This window comes from Trichoplax adhaerens, genomic scaffold (genome assembly GCF_000150275.1).
Source record: "Trichoplax adhaerens TRIADscaffold_24 genomic scaffold, whole genome shotgun sequence".
In the NCBI taxonomy this organism is placed as follows: Eukaryota; Metazoa; Placozoa; class Uniplacotomia; order Trichoplacea; family Trichoplacidae; genus Trichoplax; species Trichoplax adhaerens.
The window spans coordinates 469,812-488,985 of NW_002060965.1; the positions used below are offsets into that span (position 1 = coordinate 469,812).

The window sequence follows — 19,174 nt, forward strand, 5'->3', positions numbered from 1 at the left end:
AACCGCAAATAAAACATTTATCGGTAGACTCATCTTCTAGCAATCAAATACTGTAAATTAAAGTCTAATGACTCTATCAAAGGATATACTTTAATTAATCACTGCATCGTGCCAATTTAAATCAATGAAGTAGGTTAAAGTAATTTCTAGTTTCACTCAATAATTTCATAGAAATTTTTAATTATTTTAAAGCATCCGTAATATCTACAACTGCTTAAATCCTCTTATCTTGCTTTAACTAATTTTTATCCATTTAATACACGTTAAATGCAAGTAAACCTTCAGCTTTCAACTTAAAATGTATAAAGTACTTTATTTTCATCGTCTGCATCAGTGACCACAAAATATTTATAATAATTCATAGGGAAATTCAACTATACAGTACCGCTGCTGCAAGTAGTAACAGTACACCACAAAATGTAGGTAAACTCAGTATGATGGCCTCGCTAAAAGGTGAACTTCCAAAAGTTGAAGACCAATCGAAACAATCATCACCTATACCCGACACTGTACCCGATACTGTCCAGGATGAACATAAAGCAGAACCTTCACAAAATGCAACGACTCCGGTACCTCATCAAGCGAGAAAGGTTGTATCTTAAACATTACACTAGGAAAAACCAACTATATCATTCTATAGTCTTAATCTGTGTTAAATATCTTCATATTTAGTAATATATTTAAAGTCCATATTTACATCTTCATCCATCCATGCTAGCTCTTTCTTAACTTTTGATAACTCAATTGTAGGTTTCAGAAAGTCCTCTACCTCTAAATCAAAGTAGTATTCTACACCTAGCTAGCCAAAAGGTAGTAGACAGCAAGAAAGAGTATATACTGGCTCGCATTTATTGTGCCACAAATGTTTCAAATGCATCAACTGGTCAGCCCCAGCCTTATGTATTAGGGTATGTACTATATCTCATTCATGTTTTCTTTACACGTATTGATTGATTTTTTTAATTTTGTGTTTTCTGTACTAATAATATAGAAAATACGGACATCAAAGTGCAGTTACCAAAGCTACTATGACAACAACAAATACCCCATTTTGGAATGAAGTTTTGGTGATTGAAGAGAACTTACAATCACAAGAAGATGAAGGTTAGTATATACCACTACTCGTTAACTATACTATAATGAATTATCCAATATTTTAATCTTCAGTTCATTCTCTTTTATCTAAAGATAAAAGTTAGCATATACTCGTCTACTATACTATAAATAACTATTTATTACTTTAATCTACACTACTTTGCTTATCTGATATAGCCCACTATGCTATTATATAGTAATAGCATTAAAAAATTGAAGAATGAGCTGAACAATATCACTTATGTGTATGAATTCAAGATCAAAATGATCGTTAATTCTGACCAAATTTCATTCATTTCCTCTATCTGTATAGTTTTAAATTTGAGTATCATCGACGGTAATTCCAAAGAATTATTGGATGAATATCTCATACCCATGGTGCATTTCTCTCCCATGCGATCCTATCATTTAGAACTTGTACAAGTAAATCTAATATATTACTAAAATATGGTTTTAATAGCCAATACGAAATAGAGTAGGATTTGTACTGTTGTTATTTACTAATGTACGTACATTTGTCCTCGCTCTTGATGCAATATTTATAGCCGTCTGAGGTATCCTCTTCTGAAACACGTTTTTATGTCACTTTAATCAAGAAACCTGCTGATTTACCTCAGCAATTATTTCAACACAATAATTACGGACTAGAGGTAAAACAATAGTAATCTACTAATACTATCACAATCGATAATGCTAGATATTATTTTAAGTGAAATTTCCGGCGTGATCATTCTAAATTGCTATAAACTTCCTTTTTTAGATCCAGTTAAACGGTTTTGACAGCGATCCAAGTCATCCAGTATTCTCTGTCGTTAGGCTTTTACCAGACTGCCAAAACTACCTGTATGGACTTGCCTGCTAATTATAATTATAATCATTGGTGTAAAGTATTAGAAAATTATAGTATTGATATATTTTATTTATTCACATGTTAGGGATTCTACGTTAAAGAGCAAACCACGACAAGCGTATTTTTCGTTTACAACCCTTCAATTTCCATCACCTCATCCTTCATCTTTAGCTTCTATAATCCCCCAACACAATATACCACCACAAGTAAACTGCGCAAAAACTGTCGATTACTTCATCTTAAAGATATAGCTCTGTTCCAATAATACTTTAACAAAATCGATATATAGATTTATATGGTAGTACTTTGGGCTCGATCACATCTTCTATTAAAAAAAGATAGGATTATTTCATATCTAAGATCTAGCTACGATTGTAGTATTCTCTGAATTTCGAATGAATTTGATATCTAATTTTATTTACACCTATTTTATGACTTAGATTTCCTCATCTATTAAGGAAGAAGGGAAAATGTCGGAAAATGAAATACCCCAAGTTACATTCTACTCCGAAACTGAAGAAATATCATCAGACTCTACAGGAGTTATAATAGAGTTTTATTCTGTTGCTGAAAGTAAGTTTTTACCACGATGAAACGTAAAAGAAATGCACTTTGATCAATCTAATGACGTACGTATACAATAACCTAACAAACAAATTTTATCCAACTGTGCTTCACTTCTATAGCATTAAAAGAAACTTGTTTCGATGTTAGCCAACCTTTCGCTTACTGCTTTCTTGACGTAAATCAAGATTTACTGAAGTTATCACAGTCCGATACTGTAACTAAAACTTTACCTATTCAAGTAAGTTATTGTAACAATCAATTTCTTAACAATTCAACTCGTATATCATCCGTTTATGAGATGATTGAATATTTTCTGGCAAAGGGAGCTGAAAGTGAACTAAGTTTCGGACCATATCCCCCGCAACAAATTAAAATTACAGCGAAGTTATTTTCGAAACAGGTACGATTTTTATATTTAATTTACTCGAAAAAGGCTTACACTTATGCTTTACATAATATTCAAAGGTAGGAACTCTACCATAATGTATAAATAATTAGTTTACAATATCATGTTACAGCTACTCTAAACGGTATAAAATTTTAGTGTAATGCACAAAGAAGTAATTGGCATAAATCATGCAGTAGACTGAAAGAGAATTTAGTGGACTATGATCATATTATAATAATGTTTATCTATAATAATTTTATTTATAATCGCAAACGGAAAATGCTGCTAAAACTCCTGCTCAGGATACTCAACCATCGCCAATAGTATCGTCTTCACCTTCTCAACAACCACAAAGAGATGACGGAAATGACCAAGAAGCTAGACCGTTAAGTTCAGCTAATAGAAGCCACAGTCGTGAAAGATCGCCTGCGGGAAATAGGAATTTCTTTCCTTCATCCGCTAAACAAGAAAGACCAGTACAATCTCCAGCAAGAAGTGATAGGCTTTCACCTTTACCAATAACGCCATATGTTAGATCAAGCATCCAGGTATAGCCAGCGTAGTAGTATCGTTCAGGAATAGTATTTTCCCCTGTGAATTACGGATGTTTGCTAAATGAATATAATTATAAATGGAAAAATAGATAATGTAGCTAGTTGTAATAATGTAGTGTGTGAGCAAATATTACAAGAATTACGCATATATGTAAATGATTCAATTATTGACGATAAGGACCCTACCAAAAAGGAAGTTGACGAATTAAAAGAGCAGCTTAATGCCTTGAAAGATGAATTAAATGATGTAAAGGTTAGCCTTTGAACAGATTTAGAGATGGATTATTACTCTTTAATTTTAGAAACCAGTTCTTTCTACATTATTCACAAACATTAGAACATTCACTTGGCAGAATCTATCTTGATCCAATTAAATCTTACTAATATATGGTTTTATATAAATGATCTTAAATCATTCCTATTCTAGATTTTAAATCTGTATTTACGGTATTAGCGTAAAGTAACAATATGTCTTGCAATATTTCAGGATGAGAATAAAAAATTACGTCGGAAATTAGCTAATAATCATGATGGCTCCGGCCTTATCGACGAGGACTATGTAGGTGATGTGCCACATGACGAACTTGTACAAGAATATGGTAAATTGTTAGCGTTAAGTTCAATATTTAACGTCCTGAATATAGCAAAATACAGTAGCCTGACCCTATGTTTACTTAAACAGTTGCATTACAACAAAAGTATATGGTGGAAGGGATTCAATGTCGTGAATTTCAAGCAAAAGTGCAAGATTTACAAAATACATTAATCAAGGTAATATTCGTACATGTTGGTGTTTTAACCTACAAAAATTGGTTAATACTGTCTACAGAATCATAAATCCAACTCAAGGATATTAATTCATTCTCTTTTTTCTTGCCTATTGATAGAAAAATGATAATGAAAAACATTATATTCTTATGGAAAAGTCCTATCAACTTCAGCAGAAAGAATTACAGAAATTACAAGTACTTACTACTTTAAATTAAATCTTCTGTACTCTCATTAGTTGATCACTCTATTATTAAACTATACGTACTAGGACAAAGTCAGAATTGTTCAAAAATGGAAGGATACATGCCGAAATCAGGAAAAGGTAATTGTAGCTACAGTTCCTATCGACAGACAAGGATATTTCAGTATTCAGCATGACTCTTCAAGCGTAATATGAGATAAATCTAGTACTTTTATTAGTGTGATGGATATGTTTGATAGGAAATATTATGTAATAGTAAATTTATTATATACTGCATACGTTGTTCTACTCCGTTCTTGTAGTCCCTAAATTTTCATTAAGGCAATTATATGATCATCAACATACTTTATATGCTCTAGTAAAGTAATATAAACATGGATAAATACTACAATAGTAATTGAACTTCTATAGGAAATAGAGTAATTAAACTTTGGAACCTTAAACTCTATATACAAGTGCTAACTGAATGAATGTAAATTATAGGACACTGTCTCAAACGAATCCGCTAAAAATCTTGCCACACTTTTATTTTACATTTGAGCTCTTTTTTCTGCATAACTATGCGTATTATATATAATAATTTAATTATTAGACACTTAATCCTTTTAAATGCCCGAAAAACCTTCACTAACTCGGAATTTGTGCAGAAATCCCTTAATTTATTCGTTCCTAAATTATGTGTTGCATGAAAAGTTCCTGTAAACATCAATCGAATTTGTTACATAAGAATTTAAACTACTATAGCTAGCATATAAAGACATAGATAGTCAGAAAATGTTCTGATACTATTTTTACTTTATTCTTGGATAATAGGTTATACGAAAGATGGAACTGATGATTAATGCCGATGAACCTAGTCAAAGCGGTTTGTAATAGGCTTTATTCATTTTAGTCTACTTTATTCCACTACAATCTTTTTGAACATTTATTTTAAAGCGAATGTTTTCCATTGACTAGGTTCTAACGAAATTCAAGTACTTCGAATCGAAAATAGGAAATTATTAATTGCCCTTGAAAAAGAGGTATGCCAGGCTTGAAAATGAAAGAGACCATTAAACTGCATTTCCCTAATCTTTACTCCCCATACGTAAATATGAATTTAAAGGAAAATAACATCTTGCTAAGTGAATTAACATAAATTCTGCTATTCCATACGAACAGAAGGAAAAAAATAACAGCGATTCTAAATTTAATCAAGAAAGACTAGAACTATATCAAAAGCTCGATCGAGCAGAGGCAAGAAATAAAACACTAGAAGCTCAGGTAATGACGTCATATTTAAAGTTCTGTCGTTATCGTCAATAGTGCGTTTGTTAAAAGACCTTCTAAATTTGTTATACAGATGATAGAAGATGCACGTCGATGGGCAAAAGAAAAAAGTGACTTTCAGGTATCTTATATCTAATGCTTAGTCCTTCTATCTTGTCATGACTTGAGCTTAAATTCTCAACTAAAATTTCATTTTTTTCTCTAATTTTCCCATAGATTCGACTAAGCGAAAAAAATGCGGCTGCCTACGCCAAAAATACAGGCCCAACGGAACGAAATCGTAAAGTAATATTTTTCTCTTTCTGATTAATTTACAATATGTACCTAAAAATGATGATAAATCTTAATCAGCTCATGATCTATAATATAGAAATGTAATAGATATGAGGACTTTAAAGATTAATAATGTTATATGAACTCCAACATTTTCTGTAGAATGGAAAAAAAGCAGTGTCGCCAGCTCCTCGTTCCAGGATTAATCCTAAATTGGATCCTTACGAATTGTAACTTTGCCAAAATATCGAGTTAACTGGCATCGCTACGGGCTTTCTGTCCTTGATCCTGACTTAGAGTTTTTCGAATAGTAATCTTATTGAAGTTCATAGTTTGCGACATCAATTATTCGATCTAGGATATTTAACTTGGATCTTTTTAAATACCGATTTGTACAAAATAGTAATAGATTATCCTAAATCTTCGTTCTAGTTGTAGATCCCTTCAGATGCAATAGATGATCTATTACACAGTTTTAATGGTAGCGGCCGAGAGTATTTATGAAGAGGAATAGAGTAACGATTTAGACGTGATAAATGTACATAATGTAATAGAATGAAATACTGTATATCGCGACCTCTGACAACAAGCTCCATGTCTATATTATCCGTGTTATGTCATCAAATCTAGTAAAGGCAAACTGAAATTGAGATATTTTTACGTTGCTAGCATATATAGTAAGGCAGTAAAATTATGGTCAAAATAATTTCATAGTTATATAATTATTAATATGGTACGTATCGTGTAAGCAAACAAAATCCTTCTGCAAATAAATCTGCAAAAATTAATTAATTTCTTGTGCTCAATATAAGGTATGTTTCGATCAAATAGAATAGGATATTGATAACAGTATTCTATACTATAGAATTTATTGCTATCGATTACAACAACTCAGAGTATGTAAGCAAGGTCTCAAATGGAGAAATTGGGCTTGTTAAATCTCAATAACAAAGACGCTTCTATTACGTAGGATCAAATAATGTTTATTATTGTAAATGCATCTAAATCACCTATGCAAGTAATCGCTAAGGTGACTGACACAGTGCGCTTACATTAAATGTATTGATTCCTTATTTGTATTTCATCATTCTGTAGCAATGTCGATATACTAAGAGAACCATATATCACAGGGTTTGACACAAAGTTGTTCTTAAAAGCAATGGATAGTTTTGTTGTCATGTTAACACACCAACCATAACATTTATAAAAGTAAACAATATCCACTAGGCATCTCAGAATCCACATAATGATATCTATAAACTGGCAAATTATGAAGTGATATATCTTAAAATATACCATAAGGTTAAATTGAAATTAAAACTTTAGAAAAACTTTCCTAAAATTTAAGAAAGGCTACTTATTACTTTGGCTATTAATTAATGTATGAAGTATCATTTATTTTACCGTAAAATACGTATACATGAATGCATAATATAACGTTAGTTCAATAAGATGGAGCCAATTAGATAAAAAAAGGAGATATAAACTAATAATATGATACATTAGAGCATGGTCTTATACAACCATAAAATAAGATCTGTTATATCTACCATCCAGTATACAATACTGTGATATAATTGGCCATATTATTTATTTACAATCAGTATCTAATGTCCCATCAATTTAAAGGAACAGACTTATTCGCCAATCGCCGAGATCGTCGAGATTGGACTGGTTGGCTGTCTGCACTATCTATATTACTAGATTTACTGTCATTATCCATGGATGATGACTCTTTTGTCGCAGTCAATAATTTTTTAACTTTCCGGGTTGCCTTAAGAACAGGTTTCCCTTCTTCACTACTGTCGTGGGTAGTATCAGATGTTCTTAAATTATCTTTTTTTTGCGTACGTCTTGATTTTCGTCCAGTAGTAGAAGCAGGAATTACATCCACAGTTACATTGTCACTACTAGAATCATTAGGAGCTGCAGAACGAGTAGATGATCTAGTTTCACGTTTGATTACAGTTGACGATCTTGTTGATGTGCGGTTCTGACGTTCATCTTGACTATCATCACAGCTCTTACTATCCTTTCGACTCTTGCGTTTTGGCAGCACAAAGGCAGTAACCTTATCTTCTTCTTTTGCGATAGTACTGATGGCATGTGAGGTAACTGTATTTACAGGAGCCTCTTCATTTACTTCAACTTGTTTATCAACGTCCTTACATAAATTTATTTTTTCATCATTACCAGCATTTGCTTCGTCAGCATTAGTTTCGCTTGCCAATTCACTTATATTTTCATTTATCTTACGGGCAGAACGACTTCTTTTTGACACTACTTTTTCAGATTGAATGCTTTCCTTACTTGTAGTTTCAGTGGTAGTTTTACATCCTTCTTCAGTTGCATTTTCATCTTTCCTACGTGCTAAACGAGTCTTTTTTGGCAAAATCTGATCAGATTGGATACTTTTGTTAATTGTTTGTTGCTCAAGAATTTTACTTTTTGTACGAGTTGCTCTTGCATTACTCCTTTTAACGGGCTCTGGCTCCTTTTCGACTAACTTTTTCTGTCGCAAATTTCTTGTACTTGTTGGATGATCGCTCACGCCTTCTTTAACAGCTTCTCGCTTTGGAGTAAGTTTGGTAGTTTTATTTTCTAACCTTACCTCTAAATCAATTACATTCTTTCCATCAGGTGTAACTGAGCACTCAGAATCCGCTTTCTTTGTTGATACAATTTTTCGTTTCCTACTAATTCTAGTAGGCTTGCCGTTTTCTACAACTGCTGCTGCCGTATTATCAGAATCTAGGGTCATATTTTTATGATTTGCGTCTATAATATTGGTTGAAGATGTATGGTCTACTTCTCCCAAATCATAAATCAAATTAGTTTTATTCTCTTTGTTAGTATCGCGAATAACCTTTTTACTTTTCCTTCCTTTTGCAACGATATCCGGTGATGACAAATCATTTTTCTTACAACTTGACGTTTCACTTTCAGATAATTCAGTTATAGGTGTCATCAAAACTACGTTATTCCATAGTTTTTGTTCAACTTGTTCGCTTTTGTAAAGACGTTTCGTAGCCTTATGATTGTTTTTCTTTAATTTTTTCATTCTTGGTTCTTCAGTAACTGCATCGTTTATTTTACGCTTACCACCAGTGCGTATTAACGTTGAGGTTGAATCTTCACTGCTAATGACATTATTTGTAATATCAGGGTTAGTTGACTTGACCTTACGTGAACTTGTTCGCCTTGAGTTAGTCGCTTTACTTCTGGTGCTTTTGGGTGCACGCTTGCATCGCAATGTGGAATTCTTAAGAGTAGTGGCTGTCTCAACGTTCTTTGGTGATGTATTGATTTGCTTACTTTCAGAAAGTACTATTTCATCTCTTTTAGTGTCAAGGCTAACATGCCCTTTGTGAGTCTCGGTATCTATAAAATCTGCAGTTGTTGATGTTTTAGAAGTCGGACTTGTATTTTCAACCGTATTTTGTTGATCATGCTCACTAATATAAGTAGAGCTGTTAAATAAATCCGCCAATTCAGTCATAAATTCATTAGTAGTCTCATTGGAGTCTTTAGGTAATTGAAATAGTTCTTTTAATCCTTTGTAGATAGTTTCTTGTTGACTTGCTGATGTATGTACTCCAGATGGTAATGTAAATAATCGCGGTAATAAACCAACTTCAACACTGTAACGAGCACTTTTCTTATTACTACGTGGCGTTTTTAAGAGTCTTTTCAACCCTTTCAAGCATTGATCTTTACTCACATCTCCTTTACCTTGCTTAGAAAGTGGCGTATTTGCTATTTCCTTCAATGCAAACAAAATATTATCCCGTTCAGCTATACTTTGTGCACTCAATTTGGCGCGAGGAGTTTTCAGCAAATATCCCAAAGATTTCAAGGCTTCATCTTGATTATTCATTTCTTGTTCATTTACCTTAGGGCTGTGTTCGCAAGTCATTTCTGCCATTAATGGCTCGCTAATCGCAGCAGCATGTTCGCAAATTTCAGAACTTTTATCTGAAATTGGTTCAAGGTGATCTTGTAAGTTGTAGATTGTAATCTCGCCATCGTTTAATGCATCTGCATTCACACTATTTATTGACTCATTCTTATCCTGTTGCATAATAGGTACAGTTTCTATCTCGGGAGAATTAGCTATTTTATGTGAGCTGGGCATCTCAAACATTTGTTGAAGACCATCAAAAACTGGTTCAAGTGATGTATTCTTGGCACGTTTGGGTGTTTTAAACCATTGTTCAAGAACAGATAAATATTCATCTGAAAATTGACTTTTCAATTTAGGTGTTTTAAGCAGTCTCTGTAATCCATCATATGCGGGTTCTAACGACGGATCCCTCTTACTTTTAGGTGTTTTCAACCATTGCTTCAAAGCTAGCAAGTTCTCACTACACGAATTATTTTTAAGCCTTGGTGTTGTAAAGATATCTTGTAGACCCTCAATGTTACTTTCTTCGAGAGATACTTTAGCTGGTGTTTGCATGATATTATTTTCTTCTGAATTGGATACATCCATTGCAGTTATCTCACTAGTAGATATAGTTTTGATATTTCTCTTAGGAGAATTCATGACTTGTAGACCTTCAATGTTACTTTCTTCGAGAGATACTTTAGCTGGTGTTTGCATGATGTTATTTTCTTCTGAATTGGATACATCCATTACAGTTATCTCACTAGTAGGCGTAGTTATGATATTTCTCTCAGAAGAATTAATGACCTTTAGTGAGCTAGGTGTCTCAAATAATTGTTGAAGATCATCGAAAACTGGTTCCAGTGATGTATTTTTGGTACGTTTTGGTGTTTTAAACCATTGTTTAAGAACAGACAAATATTCATCTGAAAATTGATTTTTCAATTTAGGTGTTTTAAGCAATCTTTGTAATTCATTATATACTGGTTCTAGTGATGGATCCCTCTTACTTTTGGGTGTTTTCAACCACTGTTTTAAAACTAGCAAGTTCTCATCGGACGAATTATTTTTAAATCTTGGTGTTTTAAAAAGATCTTGTAGACCGTCGATGTCACCCTCTTCAAACGATACTTTAGCTGGTGTTTGCATTACATAAGAATTTTCTTCAAAATTGGATAAGTTCATGGAAGTCTCGTTATTAGTGAGTATAGTATTATTATCCATCTCAAGAGAATCAGCAAATTTTACCGGGCTAGGTGTTCTAAATAATTGCTGAAGGCCGTCGAAAATAGGTTCAAGTGACGTATTTTCAGCACGCTTTGGTGATTTAAACCATTGCTTAACAGTAGATAGATATTCATCTGAAAACTGGTTTTTGAACTTAGGTGTTTTAAGCAGTCTTTTCAGTCCATCATACATCGGCTCTACTGCTGGATCTCGTTTACTCTTTGGAGTTTTCAACCATTGCTTTAGTACCTGCAAATTCTCCTTACACAAATTATTGTTTAATTTTGGTGTTTCATTGGGATCTTGCAGACCTTTAATGTAACTTTCGTTGAGAGACACCTTAGCTGGTGTTTGCATGATATCATTACTTTCTTCTGAATAAGTTGTATCTATTGGAGTTATCACTTTGGTCAGTACAACTTTGCCTTCCATTTCGGGAGAATCGGCAATTTTAAGTAAGCTGGGTGTCTCGAATAACTTCTGAAGACCATCAAAAACTGGTTCAAGTGGTGTACATTTTGAGCCTTTTGGTGTTTTAAACCATTGTTTCAGAACAGATAAACATTCATCTGAAAATTGACTTTTCAATTTAGGTGTTTTAAGCAGTCTTTGTAATTCATCAAATACTGGCTTTAGCGATGGATCTCTCTTACTTTTAGGTGTTTTCAACCATTGTTTTAGAGTTGACAAGTTCTCATTACGCGAACTATTATTAAATGCTGGTGTTTTAAAAAGATCTTGTAAACCTTCAATATTGCTTTCTTCGAGAGATACTTTAGCTGGTGTTTGCCTAAGATGAATACTTTCTTCCAAATTAGATGTATCCATTGCCGTCATCTCACTATCGAGTGTAGTTTTAATTTCTGTCTCTGCAGAGTCAGCGACTTTTAGTGAGCTAGGTGTCTCAAATAATTGTTGGAGACCATCAAAAACTGGCTCAAGCGATTTATTTCTGACACTTCTTGGTGTTTTAAACCATTGCTTAAGAGTAGATAAATACTCATCTGAAAATCGGCTTTTCAATTTAGGCGTTTTCAGCAGTCTTTGTAATCCATCATACACTGGCTCCATTGCGGGATCTCTTTTACTCTTTGGTGTTTTTAACCACTGCTTTAAAACTAATAAATTCTCATTACCGGAATTATGCTTCAAGCTTGGCGTCTTAAAGAGATTTTGTAAACCTTCAACATCATTCTCGTTAAAACTTGTTTTCGCTGGCGTTTGCATTTGATATGAAGTTTCTTCAGAATTGGATATTTCTAATGAGGTTACCTCATTCATTGGAGAGGCAATATTCTTAGAAAAAATAGGTGTCTGGAATAATTCTCGAATTCCATCTACTACGGGTTCCAGCGGAGGATTTTTAGCACCTTTGGGAGTTTTATACCAATGCTTTAATACATGCAAATATTCATCTGAAATTTTTCGGTCTATCTTAGAGGATTTTAGTAACTTTTGTAAACCATCGTAAGCAGGTTCCATAGTAATATCTCTTTGATTTTTGGGTGTCTTAAGCCATTCTTTTAAAACAAGCAAATTCTCATCAGAAGATTTACCTCTAAACTTTGGCGTTTTAAAGAGATTTTGCAATCCTTCCAAATCATAATCTGAAGGCAAAGTTTTAACAGGAGTTTGATTATAAATCGAATTCCTTAGTAGATTATTAGACTTTATTGCTTCACTTGTTGTTTGCACTTTGCTTTCATCAACAGCAATTGTTGTCTTGTCAGCATTATCTAATTGCTCAGTAATGGCTTGATCATTATTATTAATAGGAACCGATTCCTGTAACGAATCAACGCTAACTGATTCATATTCTGATCCATTTTGATACTTGTCTTGATTAATGGAATTTACCGATGATGACCTAAAACTGCTTCTTTTAGCTGTATTAGCTCTAAATGTTCCTGCTATTAAGTTATCATCACCACGTCTACCACCTATGGTGGGTATCCAATGATTACTATCACGCCTTGGTTTAATAAGTGGCTGATCACTATCAACAGTAGTAAACTGGCATTCTTTCTTATTGAGATTGCTAATACTGCCTAATTGCAAATCGTCTTGAACAGAGACTATGTCCCCTTGAACTTTCGTAGGTATATCAACTATTAAAAAAGATACATTTCCAGCATTAGACTTTATTTTATTTGTCCATCGAATTATATATTATACATCTAAAGTAGCTCTGTACTATTTCTATCGTTTATGTGAATAGCCTTACCTCTTTCTTGATTTTGGGACTGAGATGTATTGCCTTCATATTCATCTTCATTCGTATCATGAACGCTGCTCAGATTTGATTGATTAATGGACCTTGCTTCAATAATAAGGCCATTTGGTGTTACGAAAGTTGGAGTTGACATTAATAAATTGATTGGATTTTGTTGCGCTTTACCAATCTCATATGCTGGAGTCATGCATTGTTGCTGATTGACTTCAATAGGAGTATTTTTTTCATCTGTTGAGCTGCTGCTACTACTACTATTTAGCAATGTTGATAAGGAAGATTCATATAATGTCTTACTGTTTTTTTTCATTGAGCTTTTCGATCGACGTTTATTTGTTGGAGTGTTTATTGGTGTTTTACAAACATTGTTGGTTTCAGTGGTAGAATTAGGTTGAATCATTTTTTCAGTTGAAGTAGCAACATTATTATTAATAATAAGCTGGTGATTCAGTTTATCGGTGTTTGGCGTGGCGAAGAGATCTTTAATCAAGTGATGAGCTTCTGCAAAGCACCTATCTGGTGTTGAGTTTTCCATCTCCTGGAATGCGAATTAAATATCAATATGACATTCCCATATCATGACTGTTTCGTTTATAATAATATAATTAATTAATATAAGGTTAAACTGCTATAATAGAAAGACTTACCGATGGTACAGATTGAGGAACGTCATTATCTTGATTATTATCATTACAGATATCTTGACTAGCTTTGTTTTGCTGAGATGAACGCCTCTTTCGAGTATCTTTCTTCCACAATCCAGTAATCATTATATCATCGCTTCTTTTATCACACAAAGTAGGTACCCAGGCGTTGCTACGTCGTTTAACACTACTTTTATCGCAAATTTTCTGCCGTCTTGAAGTTTCAGCTGAATGTCGTCTCGTTATTATATTGGTTCGAAATGACCTGCGTTTAGTAATACACGGGTCATCATTTTGAGATACCGCTGTAAATTTCAATTCCGGATCCAAAGAATTAGCCATAGAGATTTGACTTGAGTTATTATCGTTTGGATGATTTGTTGTTGCTGAAGATCTAGTTTCTATATTATCTTCCGCTTTATCTTGATGATTTGATTCTTGCAAGGAAACTAGGTCATTACTATCGAAAGTTAGCGTAGAAACGATATCAACTAAACTATTGCTTTCCTTTTCATCTTCATCGAGAGCAATTACAGAGGGAGTTTTAAGTATCGATCTACGTTTGCTATGACTCTTTACTTTACCAGCAGAAGGCATTGGAGTATAAACTGGTTTTCTACCTCGCTTTACAGGAGTATCAGTCGGATTTTTCTTACTATATAATTCAGGACTTAAATGCGGTCCAAATGTTACACTTTTTCGATTCCTTTTCGGTGCAAAGAATTCATCAACCGTCTTCATTAGACTATCAACAGAAGTAATATCATTCAGAATCCTCTTTTCTGGAGTTTTCGAACGAACATTTGCAGATCCATCATTATTTTGGCTATTGCTCTGTTCAGTCTTTTTTTCAGCAGTAGTATTATTAGCTGGAAAGGATGTTGATGAGCGTCTTCCTCTAGATCGGCGATTTTTAATTTTACCATCTAATCGAAAGCTATCATCCATGCTTTGATCTGAAGTGGACACCTTGCTATCACCGTGATCTTTCATTAATTGGTCATTGCTAAGAAGTGTGTTAATCTCAGAGATCAATATTTGCTTGCTGCTTACACTCCGATGTTAACGAATCATTTCGTAGGGTAAGGACAATATCAATTTGATCTTGCTTCTTACTGTCCGTATCGTCTACGAAGCTTTCTTCTAACTTAAAACTTCTTCTCCTAATTTGTTTGAGTTTCTTAGCTGAAAGCTGTTGTTGACATTCCAAGCCAGGTATTAAGATGCCAGTATTTCTGTCTCCTTGACCTGAGATATTCTCCTTGTCATCGATGGCATCCTAGACGTATAGCACAATCAGTCATAATGCATTACATTAGTTGGCTCAATTTTTAGCAAAACTTGATATAAATATCTATATGCTATGAGTACATTAATTTGTTTATTTCTATCAGATAGTCAAAAAAGAACATACGCAATACAGTACAATCACGTTCAATCTGAATGGTCCAGAATAAGAGCGTACGTATATTACTTGATTTGACGAAAGATGATCACTATTTTGTTATTTGTTTATAAAATGATGGCTACGAATCAATATATATTTATCCAATCATCTTATATATTTACCTGCTTGTTAGGTGTATCTATTATGATGTCACTTTTTTTGTATAGAAAGGTTTTATTGCCAATTTTAATCTTAGTACCATCTTTTATTCGACATTGCCTCTGTAAGAGGGCTTCACCGGCTACATGGATCTGTGCTGAAGGTTGTAAACGCTCTATCCAAGCCTGCATGTGTTTGACATTGATAAAAATAAATTAAAGGTAAAGAATTAGAAAATATTTTGTGATACGCGTATATATCGATTCTACAGTTACTTTATCTTAACTACAGTAATAATGATTGTCTATTTATGATAAGCCACTTTTATAACATGTTGAATTCAAAATTGATTTTACTGTGCATACGTCTATGATGATATCAAGGCGACGAACATTTATATTTTTATCATTCTGTCGTAGCACTGTACAATACTGTACATTAGTAGCCTTACAATTGACTATTTAGCATCATGGTGTATTTGACATGGTACATCACCTTGTTGTTGGTGTCGATGAATACTCTCGCATGTTGATTCTGAACACTGGCATTACGAATACGAATATCGCAGTTGTCGTCGCTACAATGTGGATATATTTAATAAATGATTATATAATTATTAATTGTACGCGTATATATTTAAGCTTGATTTTATTCGAGGTTATTAAGATGCAAATAAAGCTGTTTCCAAGAAATAATTGACTGAACATACCTGCCAAAAATGCTTTGCTTATCAATTAATGGCACTTTAGATCCCTCAGTTCCGTTTCTTCGAATCAAGACAACGTTACCATATTTACCTGCACTATTGAATGAGGACTGTTCCATAGTTTCTGCGTCCAGTGAAGAAAAGAACAATACTGTACTTTAACCAAATGATTAGGATTGTTTGTAAAATGGTGATCAATAGAACCATCGGATACATATCCGTATCGAGTAAAAATACTGGCACTAGTACAATATAAAGCAGTTGCTAAACTAGGACTGTTGTAGCTGATAATTAATAAGAGAAACTGGTCAAATTTTATTTAAAAGTTTTAAATTTCAATTTCCTTAAGCCTCAACGTGGATAGAATGAATTTCAATTTGGCCATTTTTCTTACCCGTTAAACGATGATTAATCAAGGGATGAGCGATTGGATGGATTAATGAAGTTGACAAGGACGAGTTGTCTGCTTTGCACGACTATTTGGTTAACTTTAGTATTCAAATAATGGCACTGCAGGTCGCTAAACTATAAAATCAACTAACCGCTAGCAAAGCTATCTTGACTAGAAGTGGTTTATTAACCTTGCGTCGACAAGATCAATCTGACTAACAGTAATTATGATTGCCCCACGATGGTTGTTTTAGGTTATATAGCTTACCGGTCAGATTCGGTTCAGCCCCCTTGGCAGCAGTTGCATTCCATCGATCAACGGCCGATCAGTTGCGTATTTGAAAATTTAAATTTTTAGTATCCAATGAAAGTGCAGTATCTCAATGACGTCAAGAGATGACTGCCTGACTTGTTGCAGTGCGTCCAGATGTCATTCTGTCACTGTCCAGGAGACTGGACTGCGAAAAAGAAAATCTCGCTAGTACCATAGTACGGTACCGGTACTCGTGTACTAGGCTATAATAATCGACCATTATTATTATTATTATTATTAGTCTACAGTCTACACTCAGTCTACAGTAGTGTACTGTACAGTACTGTACAGTATAAGAAATTTTCAAAGAAAAAAATGACTTAATAATGTGGTTAAAAGTAAGCAAAACATCATGGACCTTTTAATGAACTCAACTTATGCTGAGGACTATCTTTAAGCAGAAATCTTTCCAAAAAATAAGCGATTTCATTCATACCTTTTTAGACTAATGAATAGTGCTAGAACTGTTGGATAATGTCCATCTTGTGCGTCAATCAAGGACGGTTCGTTCGGGACCAGTTCCACACCGAGCAAAATTGACTGCATAGTTCATAATAATTAATTAATTAATTAATTAAATTAAGGAGCTTAAGGTTATGATAATCGATTGATGAGGAACTGGAGCCAATTTGAAAGTAAAGGCCTGAAAAATTAAATGGATGATCTAATTAAAGGCAGCACTATATAGCTGAACACACAGAATTTGAGCTTTCAACCAGCATAGAGAGCTCGCAACATTCCTGAAATAGTGGTCCGATACTATAATATTTTTGATATTTCTATGGGTCCGATAGAAGGAAAAGTCTGTTCAGTAGACTCCAACATTTCTCTATGATATTATCTAAAAATGCCAATGAAACGGCTCTATCCTTCATGATGCTTGTCTAAGCAAATTTACCAAGTTTTAACCAAATGAACTACTGGCAGATATGTTTGCATAAATGTGCAGTATTGAAGATGTGTAGCCGTTTCAGTGGCATTTCTAGATACAGTTTATCGTAGAGAAATGGCTGGGTCTACTGTAATGTTCAGTACATTGTGGGTCAAAGTCAGTCATTATATCTTAAAATGCCAATGAAATGGCTCTATCCTTTATGATACTTGTCTAAGCAAATTTATCAAGTTTTAACCAAATAAACTGCTGGCAGATATGTTTGGACAACTGTGCGGTATTGAAGATGTACAGACGTTTTAGTGGCATTTCTAGATACAGTTTATCATAGAGAAATATCTGGGTCTACGTAATGTCCAGTACATAGTGGGTCCAAGTTAGTCATTGACTATGGCTTTTAACAGCAACACGTAAAGCATTTTTACATCATTTACAGTTTTATGAATTATTTTTTTTTAGTGAAGACAGTACGTCATGTTGATTATGAAGCATTAGAAGATAATAATTCCGGCCAAGTCCCCTAATATGGTCAACTTGCTCAGCTCAAGTTTTGTAATGATGAGAATTAATAATCTTAAATTTTTGTGATGATTGATGACTAATTAATTTTAATTATTATTGACGCCTGTAATAATTCTAGCGTTTTAACTTGAAGGGAAGTATTTAATAAACACCGTACGTATATAGGAACAATCATTCATTCAAGTTTTGTTATCCTAGTGTCATAAAAGCATATAGACTACAAATTAACAAAAATTATGAAATTTCAGTAACTTTACAAAATAAAGTATTGCTGTAAGTAGATCACTGTGCAATGTGCATGTACTAACCTGATGGAGAAAAGTGGGAGTTGCTAAGAAATCTAGTAAATGAATTAATCTAATAGAGAACCTAAAACCTCTATTTATTCATTCATGAAATAATATTACCTTGAAGATAATCACACATGGCTTCAACTCTCTTCCTTTAAAAATATTCACACATAGTCAAATTAATTTTTTCGTCGCCATGATTTTTTAGATAAAAGCCTGTAGTAATTGACTCGAATATCAATACCGTACTCAGTACTTTTTGTTATTTAAAACTTTTTCACTTACAAAATACGCTTTGCCAATAATCTCCTCAAATTGCAATAGCTATCACTCCAATACTAGAAGAGAGAGAACTGAGAAGTGAAAATTTAGTGCAAAAGAATGTCAAAGCCTACTAGTTAGGGTTACTCTACACTACTACTGAAACTCTATACAACACTGTACAAAACCAATCAAGCAGCTCATTTGAATAGCAATTTGTGGACAGTATAGTGTATATCGACATTTTAGTTAAATGACCAGCAAATTAGTCGGCCTGTCTATTTTGAGTAGAGTATAC

General features: G+C 33.5%; 2 protein-coding genes across 2 annotated transcripts; one reads left to right on the plus strand and one right to left on the minus strand.

Moving 5' to 3' along the window:
- Nucleotides 1–437: 437 nt before the first annotated feature.
- TRIADDRAFT_61465 (uncharacterized protein) lies at nt 438–6,203 on the plus strand (the record flags this gene model as incomplete). Its single annotated transcript, XM_002117382.1, has 22 exons — nt 438–590; nt 751–908; nt 992–1,104; nt 1,409–1,518; nt 1,641–1,745; nt 1,856–1,938; nt 2,031–2,151; nt 2,386–2,518; nt 2,632–2,750; nt 2,835–2,912; nt 3,203–3,448; nt 3,633–3,707; nt 3,942–4,053; nt 4,137–4,225; nt 4,342–4,419; nt 4,494–4,547; nt 5,241–5,292; nt 5,385–5,449; nt 5,589–5,690; nt 5,770–5,817; nt 5,913–5,981; nt 6,132–6,203. 22 exons carry the CDS (start codon nt 438–440, stop codon nt 6,201–6,203), a joined length of 2,235 nt encoding a protein of 744 aa, XP_002117418.1.
- A 1,384-nt stretch (nt 6,204–7,587) lies between these two features.
- TRIADDRAFT_61466 (uncharacterized protein) lies at nt 7,588–18,751 on the minus strand (the record flags this gene model as incomplete). Its single annotated transcript, XM_002117435.1, has 11 exons — nt 7,588–13,190; nt 13,307–13,850; nt 13,960–14,942; nt 15,010–15,235; nt 15,526–15,687; nt 15,998–16,079; nt 16,212–16,318; nt 16,366–16,492; nt 17,348–17,451; nt 18,634–18,665; nt 18,733–18,751. 11 exons carry the CDS (start codon nt 18,749–18,751, stop codon nt 7,588–7,590), a joined length of 7,989 nt encoding a protein of 2,662 aa, XP_002117471.1.
- Nucleotides 18,752–19,174: the final 423 nt, after the last annotated feature.